The sequence below is a fragment of the Anomaloglossus baeobatrachus genome, chromosome 5, assembly GCF_048569485.1.
Source record: "Anomaloglossus baeobatrachus isolate aAnoBae1 chromosome 5, aAnoBae1.hap1, whole genome shotgun sequence".
NCBI lineage: Eukaryota > Metazoa > Chordata > Amphibia > Anura > Aromobatidae > Anomaloglossus > Anomaloglossus baeobatrachus.
In genome coordinates this window covers 525,283,449-525,303,199 of record NC_134357.1, presented here as the reverse complement: position 1 = coordinate 525,303,199, position 19,751 = coordinate 525,283,449, and the positions used below count along the sequence as shown (strand labels likewise).

General features: G+C 50.4%; 1 protein-coding gene across 1 annotated transcript in view; it reads right to left on the bottom strand.

Annotated features, from left to right (window-relative positions):
* Positions 1 to 1,558: 1,558 nt before the first annotated feature.
* Positions 1,559 to 19,751, bottom strand: part of LOC142312893 (uncharacterized) — a 37,125-nt gene continuing 18,932 nt past the window's right edge. Inside the window, exons 5-8 of the mRNA XM_075351879.1 lie at positions 3,990 to 4,084; positions 3,681 to 3,860; positions 3,476 to 3,599; positions 1,559 to 1,707 (exon numbers count right to left, since the gene is read on the bottom strand). Coding sequence (XP_075207994.1) covers positions 1,559 to 1,707; positions 3,476 to 3,599; positions 3,681 to 3,860; positions 3,990 to 4,084 — 548 coding nt within the window. The remainder of the gene's footprint in view (positions 1,708 to 3,475; positions 3,600 to 3,680; positions 3,861 to 3,989; positions 4,085 to 19,751) is intronic.

Below are 19,751 nucleotides of genomic sequence, written 5' to 3'. Positions count from 1 at the left end.
TGGTGCATTACTAGTCTCCTGACTAGATCTAATCTGTGATCCCCAAGGGAAGGAAGGGGCAGGATTATGATGGAAATACAGATTAAGACAGATGGGACACATTGCAAACTCACAAAAATAAACAGCGAGAGGCTAAGGAGAAAAGCAAGAGCAGAAAGGCAGCAACAAAAATGACAACAAGGGTTAACACCACAACAGCTCATAGTAATAATGCACAAAAAACACCCATAAGTCTGGATCACAACACTTTACCAGATCAGTATAGGTAAACTATAGGTGGCATTAATGAAATAGTCCAGCCTGCATATACAGAACGGGAGCAAACAATACTTTCTCCTCTACAGCATGTAATCACAGACATTAACAAGCAACCCAGAAGAGAATAACTCTTACTAGCCTGCCCAAGCCTGTGGTTTGATGCCTGCGTTTCCCTGCACTGCTCACAGACAGCAGAGAAATTAACATGCAAAGTACCAGAGTCTATCATTTCAACAGATCCTGAGGCTGCCATGACAGTTGGCAAAACCTGCAAACATCTCCTTGAAACATTGATCCACAACATAGACAATTTAAAAGAGGTTATTTTTGGAGACGAAAATAAAATAAAGACAGATGCTGGAAATTCAACTGGTTTGTCTGGGACTGTAACGCTGATGGCCTATCCTTAGGCTTTGTAACCAAAGCAGGTAGCAGGATCTTGCAGCCTGTACAGATAAACATCAGGGTTCAAATTCATCAAGACCGGTGATGTACACTGAAAAATGACGTCAGGGACTGGAGTGAGATTTCTGGCATAGGGAACATCGCAGTTTGTTATGATTTAGAAAAGCAGTAACATCACAACCTTGTTGTGGCCAAGCTCTGCCCATTTTGGCAAAGCTGGTTAAAATTGTCGTGAACACACACACACACACACACACACACACACACACACACACCAGCCTGTCTTCTCTTCAGCTCTAGACTCCTCCAAATGAGACCTTTGGTCACATGACGTGATGTCAAAATGGTCCTTAAGCAGTCCTATAATTGGTATATAAACACTGGGGCCCCTGGAAGAAAGGGGGCCCTGTGCAATTGCCCAATTTGCTCTCCCTTTCCCCTAATGCCAGTCCTGCATGCCAGCCTGTCCTCTGTTCAGTTCTTTTAGACTCCTGCAATTAAGAGACCTTTGGTTACATCATGTCACATGACTTTGAAGCCATAAAAGGTCCTTAAACAATCAACCTCAGAATACAACTGACGAGGTCTTTAAGAGAGTGGGGTCTTGAGAATTTGCGTAGTTTGACTCCTCCCAACGCTGGCCCTGACTGTAACTAGAGCTTATTTATGGAGTAGGGCTTATATTTCAAGCATTCTTCAAAAATCCCATAAAATTGTGCTAAGTGTTATTTTTGGACTATGTTTAATTTTCAGGGAAACGGTATTTATGAACCCTCTGCAGGTCTTTAAGTTGCCATCATAACAACATAGAGAAGGCACTAGAAACAAACAGAAGGAAAGACAATACAGTTAAAAAAAAAAACAGAGCAGAAAGCCTAAAAATGTAAACACAAAATTAGTGCAGAAAGTACATGAGTAGATATCTCTTACAGGATAGAGCTGGAGGAGACACATCCTGAGGAACATCGGGGTCTTCTTGTTTACAGTCCTGTGGGAGAAGAGGACGGGGACATCTCTCTGGTGTTGTCCTCTTACTGGATAGAACTGGAGGAGACACATACAGGGACTGAATTCATTCCTTACATACAGATAATTATAGGCCGTGTGTACCGTATTTTTCGGACCATAAGACGCACTTTTTTTCCCCCAAATGTTGGGGGAAAGTTGGGGGTGCGTCTTATGGTCTGACTATAGGGCTGCGGCCGGGAACGAGGGTGCTGTGGTGGAGCGGGTCATCGGGGACACGAGCAGGCTACTATAGCAGCCTGCTCGTGACCACGTGTGCCCGCTCATTACATATGCACGCCCATCCTCCCGCCCATCTCTCAGCGCTGAAGCCGGCACTGACAGGTGGACAGGAGGACGAGCGGGGACGCACGCATAGTAAAGAGCCGGCCGCATGATCACCCCTGGCAATTACAGCCTGGAGTGATCATGCGGCTGTATTCACTGCCCCCCGCGCGTCATTAGCAGCGCGCGGGGTGCAGTGAATCAGTACACTCACCCGTCCCCGTGTGTGGAGCCGCCCCCCTGCAGCATCGCGTCTTCCTGTTTGTGCCAGTCAGCTGATCTGTGCTGAGCCGGTCAGCTGATCGGCACAGACAGGAAGACATCGCGTGCTGCAGGGGAACGGCTCCACACACACAGGTCAGCGTGCCAGAGAGGAAGATGTGATCGGTGCTGCAGGGAGTGAGGAAAAGGTGAGTATAAACGTTTATTTTTTTCTCTGTGCTATAGGATACAGGCCATATACCAGGATGGTATATGAGCACGATGGGGGCATATAGCAGGATGGGAGTATATGAGCAGGAGGGATGGGGGGGGTATGTGAACAGGCTGGATGGGGGGGGGGGGATGTGAACAGGCTGGATGAAGGGGGGGATGTGAACAGGCTGGATGGGGGGGGGGGATGTGAACAGGCTGGATGAAGGGGGGGATGTGAACAGGCTGGATGGGGGGGGGATGTGAACAGGCTGGATGGGGGGGGGATGTGAACAGGCTGGATGGGGGGGGATGTGAACAGGCTGGATGGGGGGGGATGTGAACAGGCTGGATGGGGGGGGATGTGAACAGGCTGGATGAGGGGGGGGGTGTGAACAGGCTGGATGGGGGGGGGGGTGTGAACAGGCTGGATGGGGGGGGGGTGTGAACAGGCTGGATGGGGGGGGGGTGTGAACAGGCTGGATGGGGGGGGGATGTGAACAGGCTGGATGGGGGGGGGATGTGAACAGGCTTGATGGGGGGGGGGGATGTGAACAGGCTTGATGGGGGGGGGGGTATGTGAACAGGCTGGATGGGGGGGGGGGTATGTGAACAGGCTGGATGGGGGGGGTATGTGAACAGGCTGGATGGGGGGGGTATGTGAACAGGCTTGATGGGGGGGGGGGGTATGTGAACAGGCTGGATGGCGGGGGTATGTGAACAGGCTGGATCGGGGGGGTATGTGAACAGGCTGGATCGGGGGGGGTATGTGAACAGGCTGGATGGGGGGGGTATGTGAACAGGCTGGATGGGGGGGTATGTGAACAGGCTGGATGGGGGGGTATGTGAACAGGCTGGATGGGGGTTTATAGCAGGATCATATACAAGGCAGAAGGATCATTACCAGGATGGGGTACCTTAGTAGAGAATTTGGGGACATTACCCCCATAACAGTGTCAGCAGCAGATCCTCGCCCCATAACAGTGTGTCATGACCACATTTTTTGCTTAAAGTTTTATTTTCCCATTTTCCTCCTCTAAAACCAGGGTGCGTCTTATAGTCCGGTGCGTCTTATAGTCCGAAAAATACGGTATTTAGTCCTGTCTATTACCTGGTGATGTGAGGGGCTGGGGAACCTCCATCATGACGTCCTTGTACAGATCTTTGTGTCCTTCTAAATACTCCCACTCCTCCATGGAGAAATAGACGGTGACGTCCTGACACCTTATAGGAACCTGACACATACAATGATACCGTCACCCCCGATCCCTTCATAGCGTTACTGTATAATGTCCCAGCATTCCCAGCAGTGTCACCTCTCCAGTCAGCAGCTCAATCATCTTGTAGGTGAGTTCTAGGATCTTCTGGTCATTGGTGTCCTCATGTATCGGGGGCTGAGGTGGAGGCTCCGTGATTCTGCTCAGGGGTCTTCCCCATCCCTCAGACACAGGGGCCTGACAGCGCTCACTAGAGGTCTTCTTCACTACTGTGTAATCCTGGTTATGGAGAGACACAGTAATAAATCTCACTACAGACATTTCCAGAGTCCTCACCTCTCAAGTTCTGTCCATCTGTTATTCCCATAGATAAGAATGATGTAATGTGACGTCATCAGAATCTCTCACCTCTCCAGTAAGCCGGAAGAGGATCTCTAGGGTGAGGTGGAATATCCTCTCCGCCATCTTGTCCTTGTCCATATCCATCCTGAACAGGAAATTTTCTGAAAACAGAATAATATCACTGAAAGGATCTGATATTATAAGGACCTGAATGGGAAGGAGATGAGCCCATATGTAAAATTAATGGAGATAATAATGGAGGGAAGATATCATTTGGGTAGGAAAAAAAATTTCAACATGAAATGAAGTTGCAAAACCAACCCATAAAAGTAACGCACCTAAAATGGTATCAATGAAAACGTCAGCTCATCAAGCAAAAAACAAGTCCGCATTCAACTCCGATGTCGGAAAATGGAGACAGAGACACAAACCGATTTTTTAAGGTTTGTTTTTTTTACAAAAGTCTGATTTTTATTCACTACTAGAGATGAGTGAACCTGGAGTTCGGTGTTTGGTACAAACTCAGACGTCTCCAAGATAGTAAAGTTCAGTTTTGGAGTTCGGGGGCTTTACGTATGGAAACCACTCTGTGATCAGATGTATTGTGCACTAAAAAATAAAACTGAAAATACCCGCCCTCCCCCGGAAGTGATCTGTTGATGGCTGCATGTGGGCGGAGAACCAAACTACCAATCAGGGACTTCAAATAAAGTCCAGGTCAAGTCCAAGTCCAGAACCGATCTTTAAAAATGTTCATCTGGACCAGCAGAAGCCGAACGTCCAAGGGTCCACTCATCTCTAGTCACCACTGAGATAATAAGAAATGTGGAAGTCTGATATTGCCGTAATCACACTGACCTGGAGAATCACGCTGACCGCTCACTTCCAGCACATCGTGAATGGCATAAAAACAATTAAAAAAGGATGGAATTTTTTTTCTTTTTTTTCACCAATTCACCGCACTTTGAATTTTTACTTAATTTCCAGTAGATTTTATGGTAAAATTAAAAACTAAGTCATTTAAAGAAAAAAAAAACAAAACAAAAAAATCGTTCATAGTTTACAATGCGCCCATTGTATCGTTGGTAGGGATGAGCGAATGTATTCGCCACTATTCGGTATCCGACGAATAACAGGCAATTCACGACATTCGGTATCCGACGAATAAAACAACATCCGCTCCGATACTTTCATTTTCATTTCTGACTTGCTGGCGCCTGTTTTCCAGCTAATGAACACATCTGATGTTGTTTACCCTCACCCTTGTTGTGGTGTTACTGTGACGCCCTTGCCTATCAGGTCGTCACAAGGGTGCCGTGCAATCTGCCCTTCTGCATGGTACCCGCTCCTCCTTGGTTATGTGGCGCCCCTGACCTGGTCAGGCACCACTGAGTACTGCACCCATGCTGGGGACAGTACAATACAGGTAATCCAGAAGGCTGACAGGGGTGTGGAACACAGGCGCATAGTGATCAGGTCTCACACATGTACCCATGAGAGGACCCCTGGGGATCCCAGGAGGGGGCAAAGCCTATACCTCCACTGGAATAGTGGCAGGGGGTTAAAAAGCCTCCATCTCCTCTCAAGGGGTGTGGTGGAGAGTCTGGTTGCTAGGTGGCGTAGGCAAGAACAGGAGAGGAGGGGCAGTGAGTCAGTTAGAGCAGAGAACTCCATAGGGCTCAGTGAGGAGCAGACCTGTGGGGCTGTTGCTGTCTAACAGCGCCCGCGCAGTGGCTACAGACGGGGGAGAACGGTCAACTAGGAGTGCTGCCTGAAAGCCAGCTTCAGCTAGAGAGTGCACGGAGTGGGAAGTAAGGAGACTGCTAGAGAGCACCAGGCCCAACCGGGCGGCAGATCCCGAAGCGAGGATAGATTCACCTTTCTCTGCTAAACCTGCCGGTGTGGGGCTCTTAAAGCCCACACCACAACACTACAAAAGCCGCAGCCACGTAACCGCAAGATTGGGCCCATAGGTCACAGGAGGCAAGAGGCTGGAGTGGCCTGGTCCGGGGAACAAGCACACGGCAAACAAGAAGGGGAGAGAGGCTTGGAGCATCTTCCCTGGGTGACCCCCATAGGGACTCAAAGTCGGGGTCACCCCAAACCACCAAGGGCTAAGGAAGGCGAGTCAGTAGTCACCCTCGTGAAGTCAGCCTGAAGGATACCTGGTTCCTACCTGGTTCATCTCAGCTACGCCCGGGTTACTCACCCTGCCACCTGAAGTGAGTAAAAACCCTGAAAGACATCCTGCCTGTGTGGTCATTCTGCGACTTGTGGTACTACAAACCTACTCAGGGCCCTGGGGCTTGCCTCACTCTCAGGAGGCTCCTACATCTAACTGCACACACCATCAGCCCCAGGCGACCCTCAACCTGCAGTGGCGGTCCCTACTGGCCGCAATACTGAGAGTGGCGTCACGATCAAAACCGAAGATTTCCTACCAGTGACGGAGATCCAGCAACGTGGAGTCCCTGAAGGTAATGCACCGACATCGACACTACACCTGTGGGGCTTCACATCTGGCGTCACGAACAGGATAAGGACTAGACCTGTTCAGACAGGTGACCATGTGCCTGGGCGGTCCGCTTGAAAAATTGGAAGCGCCGCCATATTGCCACCATGAAAAGCGCGCTGAAAAACAACAGCAGCCCGCGCTGGGAGAAGTTACCGCCCACGAAGAGGTGTGGCTACCCAGAGATCCCCTGCAGAGTTCTGACCTTGCCAGCTATGAGAGTGGAAGCGTCCAGAGACGGCGGGAAGGAAAGGGAGCCACAAGCCTGCTGCTGGGAGTGGAGCTGCTGAAAGAGGCAGAGCAGAAACTGGACAGCTTGTTACAGGAGGCAGCGAAGAGTCCACTGCTGGGAGACCGTGCAGAAGACGGCGCAGAAGAAATGGCGTCTGACCGCAGGAACCCAGAACCAGGCTCCGCTGCCTGGTGGTACCGAGAGCTGGCCCAGTTTTGCAACCGGCTGGAGACCCGGGTCGTGGAGCAGATTCGGGAGGAACGGATGGAACTGCAGGAGATGACCGCGGCGGTTCGGGCCTATGAAGGGAGAGCTGCGCGCCGGGTGTCAGGCGGGACGGCGACGACGCAGACCCCAGTGCTACCAACAACGGGTGAGTCGAATGATGCCCCGGCCCGCGCAAGTGCCCCGACCCCTGCTGCCACGTCCGCGGTCCCTGAAGAGGCGTCCGGTGCGGCGACGCTGAAGCAGGCCGCAGCCACGCCAGGTGCGGCCCTCCAAGCCCCAGCGGCTGCAGCGATGCCCTGCTCGGCCCACCCAGACCCAGTCCCTGCAGCGATGCCCTGCCCGGCCCGTCAGGACCAGGCCGCCGCCATCCTGGGCGCGGCCCGCCAAGACCAGGCCGCCGCCATACAGGGCGCGGCCCGCCAAGCCCAGACTGCTGCAGCGACGTCCAGCCCAGCCTGCACAGAGCCCCCTGCAACAGCGACACTGATCCAGGCCGCCGCCATGCTAGGCGCGGCCCGCCAAGACCAGGCCGCCGCCATGCCAGGCGCGGCCCGCCAAGACCAGGCCGCCGCCATACAGGGCGCGGCCCGCCAAGACCAGGCCGCCGCCATGCCAGGCGCGGCCCGCCAAGGAAAGACTACCTCAGCGTTTACCCCGGCCTGTAAGGCCAGAGCAGACACCGCTCCCCGGTCCACAGAGGTTCCTGATAGGCAGCCCACGGTGGGTGAAGACCCTGCATATTGGCAGATGAAGGCTGACCTGGAGGCCAAATTTCCACAATGGTTGGTGAGCCAATACATCCCCCCTCCGCATACCCCAAAGAGTCTCCTGCTAACTCCTGCAGCAGCTACACCAAGGAGTCCCTCACCTGGGCCGGCTGAAGAGAGCCCATCCCCAGCACTGCCACAGCCGGAGTGCCAGGAAGAACTAAGGGGGAGAGGAGGCCAGGAAGCAGAAGGGTTGACTCCGACTCCAGTGCCACCAGTAGCAGTTGTGTGTTCAGAGCCGGAAATGCTGCCATACTCCCGCTGGGACGAGGAGGACCTGACCCCCTCTGCAGACGAAGATCAGCCCAAAGACCTCACCTGGGAGCCCGCAGGCATGAACCCAGCCCGCAAGACACGGCGCAGCAGAGCAAAGTATCCTCCAACACCACAGTCTCCAGAGCAGAGAGAAGTCACGGTCAGAGACCTGCAAGAAAAACGAGCCCTGAGAAGATCCAAAGCCCAGGTCAGAGGACCCCTTTACAGAGGAATAGTAGAAGACTTCAACTTGAAAAGTGGTTATGGCTTCGTTGTAGCACCAGGAATAAAAGAAGGGATATTTGTAAACCGCAGAGATGTGAACGCTCATCTGCCAAGAGGACACCCTTGCAGAAATCTAAAGATGGGAGATTCCGTTCAGTTCACCCTGCATCAAGGCGAAAGAGGATTGTATGCTCTGGGCGTAACGCTATGTCCCAACAAACCTTACAGCCATCCCCTGCAACAAGAAAGACAAGAAAGACAAGAAAGACAAGAAAGACAAGAAAGACAAGAAAGACAAGATAGAGATCAAGAACCAGATGTAGAAACAGATGAAGACCAAGAAAGGAAAGATAAAGATCCTACAGATGAGGTAACCACAGATGAAGACAGAGCCAAAGAGCAGGAAAGTCACAGGTGCCAGTGCCCAACGTGCCCTCGCCCTAGTGAAAAAGAGGAGTAAAAAGTAAAGTAAAGTAAGAAGTTACTGTTTTGACCAGTTTTGAAAAGTTTTGTTTGCAACGTTAAAGAAATGCGCCCACAAAAACTATTGTGAGAAATAAACTTAAGGCTATGAACTTGCTATAGCCACAAACTCTCGCAGTGTAAATAGTTACACCAGTGGCACCACCACCAGGGCTAGCCTGTTTAGGGGCTTGGCTCGTCTGCAACCAGGGGGGCCCGTCCGTAGAAAAGGGCCTTGGCTCACCTGCGACCAGAGAGCACGCCTGTTTATGGGGCCTTGGCTCACCACCACAAAGAGGGTACCTGGTCAGCACCAACTGTGGAGGCCGCCTCTGCATCCTGCCAGAAGAGGCTGACGGCGCGGATCCACCAGGCCAGGTATACCCTGAAACCACCAGCCCATGAAAGCCGCCTCTACATCCTGCCAGAAGTGGCTGAAGTCGCGGCCAACGGGAGAGGAAGATTGGAGGAAAGGTCTGGGGAAGTAGATGGCCCAGATCTGGTTACCAAAAGGACCGGTGACCTGCCTCCTGAGAGGGTTTTGGGTGGGTTAACGGACTTGTGGGTGGAGGGTGGTGATGTCTGATACCTGGTGCTTTTAAAATGTTTTACATGTTTTAATGTTTTATGCATTTTAAAATGTTGTCTTGCAGCCCGAGGACGTGCTGGTGATAACTAAGGGGGAATGTGGCGCCCCTGACCTGGTCAGGCACCACTGAGTACTGCACCCATGCTGGGGACAGTACAATACAGGTAATCCAGAAGGCTGACAGGGGTGTGGAACACAGGCGCATAGTGATCAGGTCTCACACATGTACCCATGAGAGGACCCCTGGGGATCCCAGGAGGGGGCAAAGCCTATACCTCCACTGGAATAGTGGCAGGGGGTTAAAAAGCCTCCATCTCCTCTCAAGGGGTGTGGTGGAGAGTCTGGTTGCTAGGTGGCGTAGGCAAGAACAGGAGAGGAGGGGCAGTGAGTCAGTTAGAGCAGAGAACTCCATAGGGCTCAGTGAGGAGCAGACCTGTGGGGCTGTTGCTGTCTAACAGCGCCCGCGCAGTGGCTACAGACGGGGGAGAACGGTCAACTAGGAGTGCTGCCTGAAAGCCAGCTTCAGCTAGAGAGTGCACGGAGTGGGAAGTAAGGAGACTGCTAGAGAGCACCAGGCCCAACCGGGCGGCAGATCCCGAAGCGAGGATAGATTCACCTTTCTCTGCTAAACCTGCCGGTGTGGGGCTCTTAAAGCCCACACCACAACACTACAAAAGCCGCAGCCACGTAACCGCAAGATTGGGCCCATAGGTCACAGGAGGCAAGAGGCTGGAGTGGCCTGGTCCGGGGAACAAGCACACGGCAAACAAGAAGGGGAGAGAGGCTTGGAGCATCTTCCCTGGGTGACCCCCATAGGGACTCAAAGTCGGGGTCACCCCAAACCACCAAGGGCTAAGGAAGGCGAGTCAGTAGTCACCCTCGTGAAGTCAGCCTGAAGGATACCTGGTTCCTACCTGGTTCATCTCAGCTACGCCCGGGTTACTCACCCTGCCACCTGAAGTGAGTAAAAACCCTGAAAGACATCCTGCCTGTGTGGTCATTCTGCGACTTGTGGTACTACAAACCTACTCAGGGCCCTGGGGCTTGCCTCACTCTCAGGAGGCTCCTACATCTAACTGCACACACCATCAGCCCCAGGCGACCCTCAACCTGCAGTGGCGGTCCCTACTGGCCGCAATACTGAGAGTGGCGTCACGATCAAAACCGAAGATTTCCTACCAGTGACGGAGATCCAGCAACGTGGAGTCCCTGAAGGTAATGCACCGACATCGACACTACACCTGTGGGGCTTCACAGTTACGGTTCCTGTCCATTTGGTGTTGCTAACAACAGGTATACACAAATCCTGGGGAACACTCTGCACCACACCCACCAAACACCCATTGGGCAGCTAGAGGGGAATAGGGCCACCCAGATGGAGGGATGGTAGAAGGAGGGCCAGAAGTGTCAGTTAGTGTGGAGAGATTTGAAGTTCAGCCGTGACAGTGAGAGGTCATGCTGCGGAGCTGGGCTCCTGCACCCATCTCAGGTGCCAGACGTTGGCCTGGCAAGAAGGAGCTGGAACCCCGGTCACAGGGCGTAGTGGCAAGCGGCATGGTACTGCCAAAGAGGCTTTTTACTACAACCAGGCAGGGGCCAGGGCACGACGCGGTACGCGGACCCTAGGCTGGGAAGTAGCTTCACGCAGCCCAGTAATTCACCCGACGAGGACGGAGTCTTCACGAGCCGTTCTCCACCTACTCCAGAATCGGGGTACTAGCGCAACGAGGGGGATAGGACTTCCCGAAACCGTGCAGAAAATCCCAAGCGTGAACCCTGAGAGCAAGCTCACCCTGCTAGTCACGCAGGTGAGCCGGACCCGAGTAGTCTTAAGCAAAAGGGATCCACAAAGAGTTAAACACTGTGCCAAGGGACAAGGCTTCAGACCAACCAGCAACACCAAAAGGACATTGATCCAGCGTGCTCTAACAACAGCAGCAGGATATTCCAGGGCTTTGGTTTACCCGGTGTCTGTGTCAGCGTATCTGGACTGTGTGAGTACGTTGTGCCCCATCTGCCCCAACGGATCCCCAGCCACGCCAATCACAGAGCCCCGGGACACCTTCCCCCTGCCCACGGACGGGTTAACATCTTAAGCTGCCAGCCCATCGCTCCCGGGCGCTCCCTCCCCAAAACGCAGCAGCGGTGGTATCCTGCCTTACCACACACCGTGGGTGGCGTCACGAACCGTAGCCAATCCACCCTTTCCAAAAAAAACCTTTTTATTTCGAGAGGCCACGCGATCCCGCCTCGGGTCCGGAGCCACTGCGGATCTGGATCCGATCAGCCCGTCGGCTGTTATGGGGGCAGCACATTACTGTGATTGGCTCGGCCGCACAGCGTCTTGGGGGCTATATACGCCAGCGGGCATTTTGTGAACACGCAGTCATAAGGAGCTGGCGGTGTAGATAGACTGTATTGTGTGCGGGAGAGCGTTCTTAGATCCAACTAATAAATAGTCCTTGTAAGGGCTGAAGACTGTGTCCAGTAGCTGCTAGCAGCTCCATAAATCGCCAAATCGCAAATCTGTGAATGCAGAAGCAGATATAGGGCTCTGTCTGTCTGTCTCTCCCTCTCCGCCCCGGACTCATACTCACCGATCACTGACCGATCACCAGTACGGCTCTGCCAGGCTGTCACACTGCTTTGGCGTCTTCTCCAGCTTTTGAAAATGCCGCTCATTATTCCATCTCGTATTCACTGCTTCCCCCGACCACCAGCGCCTATGATTGGTTGCATTCAGATGAGCCCCCACATTGAGTGACAACTGTCTCACTGCAAACAATCACAGCCGCCGGTGGGCGGGTCTATGTAGTGCAGTAAAAAAAATAAATAATTTAAAACAAATGGCGTGCAGCCCTTCCAATTTTGATACCAGCCAAGGTAAAGCCACACGGCTGAAGGCTGGTATTCTCTGGATGGTGAGCCCCACGTTATGGGGAGCCCACCAGCCTAAAAATATCAGCCAGCAGCCACACGGAATTGCTGCATCCATTAGATGCGACAGTCCTGGGACTCTACCCAGCTCATCCCGAATTGCCCTGGTGCGGTGGCAATTGGGGTAATAAGGAGTTAATGGCAGCCCATAGCTACCACTAAGTCCTAGGTTAATCATGGTAGGCATCTGAGACACCCCCATGATTAACCTTCAAATTAAAGAAAATAAACACATACACCCAAAAAATCCTTTATTTGGAATAAAAGCCGAAAAAAAAACCATCCTCTATCACCACTTTATTAAAATCCCCAAATACTCCTTCAGGTCCGACGTAATTCACACGAGGTCCCACGACGCATCCAACTCTGCTACATGAAGACGACAGGAGTAGCCATAGAACACCGCCGCTCACCGTGAGCTCCACAAAGCAACTGAAGTGAGCCGCGATGCTATCAGCGATGATGTTACTCAGTGACTTAAGTGACAGCACCGCTGATCGCGCGGCTCACTTCAGTCACTCAGGTGATTTGCAGTCACCGGTGAGTCCTTCACCTGTGATCACAAACCAGACAGAGCCGCGCAATGACAATGAAGTCGGGTGACGTTCATCCGAGTTTATTCTGATTGCGCAGCCAGCCATGCTCTATGGGGATGTAGCAGAGCTGAGTGGGACCGCACTGTCAAAAATGCATCTAAACGCATCGTTTTGGATGCTTTTTGAAACGCACATGCAGTTTAAAGCATGACAAAAGGGAACGAGAGAGAGGGCGAGAGGGGGAGATTCCAGATTATTTCCAACCTTCTACAGGCTGTGCCCATTCTGTTTCTGTCTGTCCAACGTGAAATTATTCGGGTTTCCCATAGACTTATATTGGGCGTCGAATATTCGTGAATACTCAAATAGTGACGACCTATTCCTCGGATATTCATTGAAGATATTTTGATATTCGATCATCCCTAATCATTGGCCTTTACTCTCCACCCCCCTCCTCCTTTATGTCATTCTGTAGCACTAAACTCAAATTTTCAGAGGGGCTGCAGGTGTCAAGAAACCGGAGTTTGGTGAGGGCCCTGAGATGGCCCAGTAACATACATTTTGGAGGGACTGCTCTTACTTATACATTTGGGCGGTGCCTCCCTCAATGAGACTCAGATAGTGGAATACATATTCCATAGCAGTTTACAATGCGCCCATTGTAGCATTGGGCTTTACCCTCCTCCTCCTCAAATTTCCAAGTCTGGAATGTAAACGTGTGTGTAAACCAGTAGAGCGACTGCAGATTCTATCTTGGATGGCAAACAATAAGGCCTCTTCACATTTCTCAAGCAGCAACAAATTTTCCACGACCACATAGTCTACTGTGAATAAACAGAAGGCTGGTTCTTCAAATCCTCAACCTGGTCCTCATTCCTTCCCCCTCATCATTAGTCACAGGAGACATATGACCCCAAGCTTGGCCACTCTGTGGATCTTTTTTGTATGTATCCTTTGGTTGGCTCTGGCCTCTCACCGTGCAGCATTGAAGAGGGATGAGAGGAGGTGGTGTGAGTTGAGTATTTTAGAACCTACGGCCAGAAGAAAGCCACTTTGAGGAACCTGATTTACTGTCTCCAGAGGTGGAGACTGATGATGATGAGACACAGTTGCCACCAGAGCAGCCTACAATCTCAACTGGGAAGGAGGATGAGATGGAAGACGAGGTGGTCCATGATGAGTCCACTGATCTGACCTGTACCGTTGACATGCATAGCCACCACAGCAACACAGAGGAAGATGGATATGTAGCACCAACACAGGCACTAAGGGGTAGTGGTTTGCCCAGAGTGAGAACTGGGTCAACTGTTCCGAAGAGCACCCCCACTGTGGTCCAAGTCAGGGAAAGGGGGCGTTCAGCCGCTGTCTGGACGTTTTTTCTGAAAGTCCTTCAGAGAAAAAAAATTGTAATCTGTAGCATCTGCCATACCAAGTTGAGCAGAGCGCAGGTCAAACGTAACCGGAGCACCACCAGTATGTAGAACCACGTAGCAGCGAAGCACCCCATAAAATACAATAATTATAGCAAAAACAACCCTGCTCATCAGAGCTTACATCTACATGAGGTGGTGGGGGGGGGGGGGACAAGGTACAGGTGCTCATTTCCAATGACAATCCAGCTATCTCAAAGATATGGGGGATAGATAAAGGCTGCCTGAACCAGTCAGCCATTCTTTGAGATGCTTTTGGGTGTGGTGGAGTTTGATGGAGAGTTATGTTGTGAGAAGTTGTGGATGGACTGAATTTAATTTGATTAGGGAGTGTGATAGGCCACCCTAAAGAGCTGTGTTTTAGGGAACGTCTGAAGCTGAGTAAGTTGTAGTTCATCTTGGTTTCTTGGGTCAGAGCATTCCAGAGGATTGGTGCAGCTCGGGAGAAGTCTTGGATCCGGGAGTGAGAGGTTTGGCTTAGTGTGGATGGTAGTCGAACGTCGTTTGCAGAGTGTAGAGAATGGACAGGGTGATAGACAGAGATGAGGGTGGAGATGTAGGGGGGGTGCCGCACTGTGGAGAACTTTGTGGGTGAGAACAAACAATTTGAATTGGATCCTGTGATATATTGGCAGCCAGTGCAATGAGTGGCACAGAGCAGAAGCATGCGCGTAATGGATAGCCAGGTAGGTGACCCTGGCTGCCGCATGAAGGATGGACTGTAAAAGGAGAGAGTCTAGTTAGGGGAAGACTAATTAATAGAGAATTGCAGTAGTCAAGGCAGGAGTGGATCAGGGCCACAGTGAGGGTTTTTGTAGTTTCCATGGTAAGAAAGGGGCTGATTTTAGAGATGTTCTTGAGGTGCAAGCGAGAGGAGCGGGCAAGAGATTGTATACAGGAGGTGAAGGAGAGATTGGTGTCGAGCATAATCCCCAGACAGCGAACCTGCTGCCTAGGAGCTATCGTGGCACCACACACAGAGAGGGAGATCTCAGGTTTAGGGAGGTTAGAAGATGTGGAGAATAGAAGTAGTTCAGTTTTGGAAAGGTTAAGTTTCAATTATAGAGCAGACAAGATGTTGGCAACTGCAGACAGACAGTAGGTGGGCAGAACACCAGGGTACCAAATTTATGTCTCTGGGTCAAACCACTGCCATGTCACCTGTGCTACGTCCTTCACAATCTGCTGCCCAGGAAACAGGCTCTCATGCATCCTGCCCACAAGCTGTGATTGCACTAACACAGCAAACATCAACTACATCCACTTCCTTTTCCCAGTGAAGTGTCCAGTTGTCAATGCCTAAGAACTTGGAAAGGAAGCGTAAATACACAGCCTCGCACCCACAGGCATAAAACCTAAACTCACACATTGCCAAATTGCTAGCCATGGAGATGTTGCTGTTTAGGTTTGTGGGAACACAGTGTTTCCATGATCTCTAGGCTGTCGCTGCCCCATGATACAGTGTTCCCAGCCGCCACTATTTAGCCTGGTGTGCCGTCCCCGCGTTACACAAGCATGTGTTGAACAATCTCAACTGTGCTCTGACCAACACCATAACTGGGAAGGTCCACCTAACAACAGGCACGTGGACAATTTGTTGTGGACAGGGACGATGCATATCTGTCTCGGCACAGTGGGTGCACCTGGTGGAGGCTGAGACAAAGTCGCAAATCGTTAACATCACGCATCCTACCCATGCCAAGAATAGCGGGCTCAACTTCTATCTGGATTTCCGCCTCATCATATGCCACTTTCTGTCTCCCCTCCTCCTCCTCCTTATCCTCTACTGAATTACCCTCCCCATCACTGACAAGCAGGGAGCTGTGCAGCAACGCATCGGCAAAGTGGCAACACACTCTGCTGAAGCTGATCTGTTTAGATCAGAAACCACACACTGCAGCAGAGCTGTGACAAGGTGTAAAAGAACAAACCAATCAGTAGCTCTCCCTGCTGCACCTCCAACCTGGTCTGGTCATCTGTGATATTGGACGTAATCTGGTGGCGGCTTTAAAGGTCGGCAAGCTGGTACACGTGCCAAGCATGACTTACGTGCTGAACCTAGTTGTTCAGAAATTTCTCACAACATACCCTGACTTGCTATACTTACTTGAGAAGGTAAAAAACAAAAAGTTAGCTGGAGTATGAGTTATGAGTATGAGAATTACATGCAACTTGTAAGCTCATATTCACTTGAGAAGGTGTGCTGTATTAGTGCCCATTTCGCCATTCCTCTACCACTGCTGCTGGTTTTACAGCGCTGCAAAAGCGCTTGAATTTGCCATGTCACCGACTCATGTGCGACCTGCCCACATGGTGGAACTCTACATATCATATGTTGGCGATGATTTTTGAGCAGCAGAGGGCATTAGCTTAATACCAGCTTCAACATGCCCATCAGACTGACAGTCAGCCACCACACATAACTGTTGAGTGTGTGTGGATCACTGACATTTGTGAGGTTCTTGAGAACTTTGAGTACAGCACCAAGTTCATGAGCGGTGATCAGGCTATTATCAGCTTAACCATCCCGCTGCTGTGTCTGTTGAAACAATCACTGCATAATCTCGGATAGGAAGCTTTGAGTGCCCAGCATGTGGCTATGGAGCCAGATTTCCCAATGGGTGACACTAGCCAGCCCTGCCAATTTTTTGAGGCAACATTGGGTGATGATGAAGAGGATGAGGAGGGAGGGGACTTGTTTTTCTGTGCTACCGAGGTGACTCCCAATGCTACTCAGGGAACTCTCAACCCCAGCTTCATGTCTGTCTAGCATGGATGGGCTGGAGAGGAGGAGGTGAGTCAACGTGAAGAGAGGATGAGTATTGTTCCTCCTGGTTGGGACATAGAATCTTTGCCTATTTGCAGCTTGGCCACATGGCACAGTTTATGTGTAAGCGTTTGGCGCAAGACCCACGCATGATACACATTTAATCCTACAACCTATACTGGTTGGCCACCATTCTGGACCCAAGGTACAAGGAGAAATTTCCTTCTCTCCTTTTGGAGTCAGCAAAGGGTTGCACAATGGAAGCCTTCAAGGGGGTCATTGTAGGTCAGTTGCTGAAAACATCACCCTCAGACAACGCTGGCAGTAGAGTTACCGGCTCTTTCAAACACCAAAGATTAATGGGGAGAGACACCAACACCAGGTCCAACAGAAGTGGGAGAAAAATGTGCACAAACTGGGTCATTTTCAATAAACCAGGACATCAGCAAGGGTTATCTGTGCCTGTAACAATGCCACATAGTGGTGGGAACTGTAATTGTTTCATTTCATTAGGGAATTGTTGTTTGTCTGTGATACTGTTAAAAAAGCAAAAAAAAAAGTTTGTCTTGGGATTTAATCAGTAGTATTAGTCACACCTATTTCTAGAACCTTCTGGCAGCTTCTGGAAGTTCTTGTAGAACTATATAAACCAGCCAGAACAAGCGAGGTGCTGAAGTAAAGTGTGCGGGGATTGAAGATAAGTGTGGTATAGTTTAAACACAATTACATAGTTTGACACAAGAACATAGTTTGAATTTATCCTTATACGTTTCCCATTGTTTTTTTTTTTTTTATGTTTTTCAACTTTAACGTTTATCCCCATTTAATAGCGGCTCCATGGACAATGTCGGTTGTATGCATGTCTTGAGCAGCCGTTTGAGGGTGAATATGTCTGCACTCGATGCAAGCATGTTGCGTATTTGGAATCCAAGGTAACTGATCTAAATAAGCAGCTTGCAACACTCAGGGGCATTGCAAACCTGGAGAGGAGTTTAGAGCTCACTGAGCTTTCTCTGGCTGGGGCCAGTGATATGGAGGAGGATGGAGGTGGAGAAGATCAGGACCCAGAGGTAGGTAGTTGGGTAACAGTTAGAAGAAGAGGTAGGGGGAAAAGTGTCAGGGAGCCTAGTCCTGACTTGGCGCAACCTAGTAAATATGCCTGTTTGGCTGATATTAGGAATGAAGGGCCAGGACTAGGGTCACTTCAGCAGGACATTGCTCCTAGCAACGAGGAAAACAACTCCTGTAGGAAGGAGGGAAATAGGAGTGCAGCAAAGCCCAGACAGATGTTGGTGGTAGGGGACTCTATAATTAGGCGGACAGACAGGGTCATCTGTCGCCGAGAACGTGAATGCCGAACAGTGTGTTGTCTGCCGGGTACTCGGGTTCGGCATATTGCGGATCAGATAGACAGATTGCTGGGTGGGGCTGGGGAAACCCCAGCGGTCATGGTGCACATTGGTACTAATGACAAAGTTAGAGGCAGGTGGAAGGTCCTTAAAAATGATTACAGGGAACTAGGAGAGAAGCTGAAGTCCAGGACCTCCAAGGTGGTGTTTTCAGAAATACTACCGGTGCCACGAGCGTCACTAGAAAGACAGCGGGAGCTTAGGGAGATAAACATGTGGCTTAGAAATTGGTGCAGGAAGGAAGAGTTCGGGTTCTTGCAGAACTGGGCTGACTTCTCAGTCGGCTACAGGCTCTACAGTAGGAACGGGCTGCACCTCAATGGGGAAGGTGCAGCTGTGCTGGGGGAGAAAATGGTCAGAAGGGTGGAGGAGCTTTTAAACTAGGATCTGGGGGGAGGGAGGGAAGTGGAGCAAAAAAGGGGATAGATAAAGCAGATAGAGACAGGGAGACGTTAGGGGTCAATGAAGGATTAGGGGGGGTGCGACATGCAAGGAACGTAGGGAGGCTAGGAGTAATAAAGGTGTTAATAGGATTAAATGTCTACTGGCAAATGCAAGAAGTCTTGCAAACAAAATGAATGAATTGGAGACTCTTATGTCAACCATGGATTATGATGTGGTGGGCATTACGGAAACCTGGCAGGATGAAAGCCATGACTGGGTGACAAACATACAGGGTTATAGTACATTTAGGAGGGACAGGAAAGACAAAAAAGGTGGTGGGGTGTGTATATTTATCAAATCTATCCTAAAACCCGTGTTGAATGATGACATTGCGGGGAACTGCAACAATGTAGAGTCAGTATGGGAAAATGTACATTGGGAGGGTAATAATGGAAAAATGCTAATGGAGTTTGCTATAAGCCTCCTAACATACCTGAACAAATAGAGGGTGAAATGCTGGAACAAATTGAAAAGGCAGCTAATAATAATAATAATCAGGTTCTTATTATGGGGGATTTCAACTATCCAGACATACAGTGGGACATAGAATCTTCTGGTTGTGCTAAAAGGTGTAAATTCTTATCTACCATTCAAGACCATTTCCTCTCTCAGATGGTAGATGAACCGACGAGGGGAGATAACTTGCTAGATCTGGTCCTGTCAAATAGACCGGAGACAATTTCAGATGTACAGGTCCGGGAGCACTTGGGCACCAGCGATCATAATATTGTGAGCTTCGAAGTAATACTCAATAGAACATTTCAAAGGGGAAATGCTAAAACCTGGAATTTTAGGAAAGCTGATTTCAACAAATTAAGGGAAGAGCTTAAATATGTAGATTGGGACAAAGTCATGGTAACTGGGTATACTGAACATAAATGGGGAAAGTTTAAGGATATACTGCTAGAGTCCTGTAAAAAACATATATCCTCTGGTAATAAAATGTCCCGGAATAAAAAGAAACCACTATGGATAAATAAGACTGTACAAAGTATAATAAAACAAAAACAAAGGGCGTTTATAATCTTGAAGGCT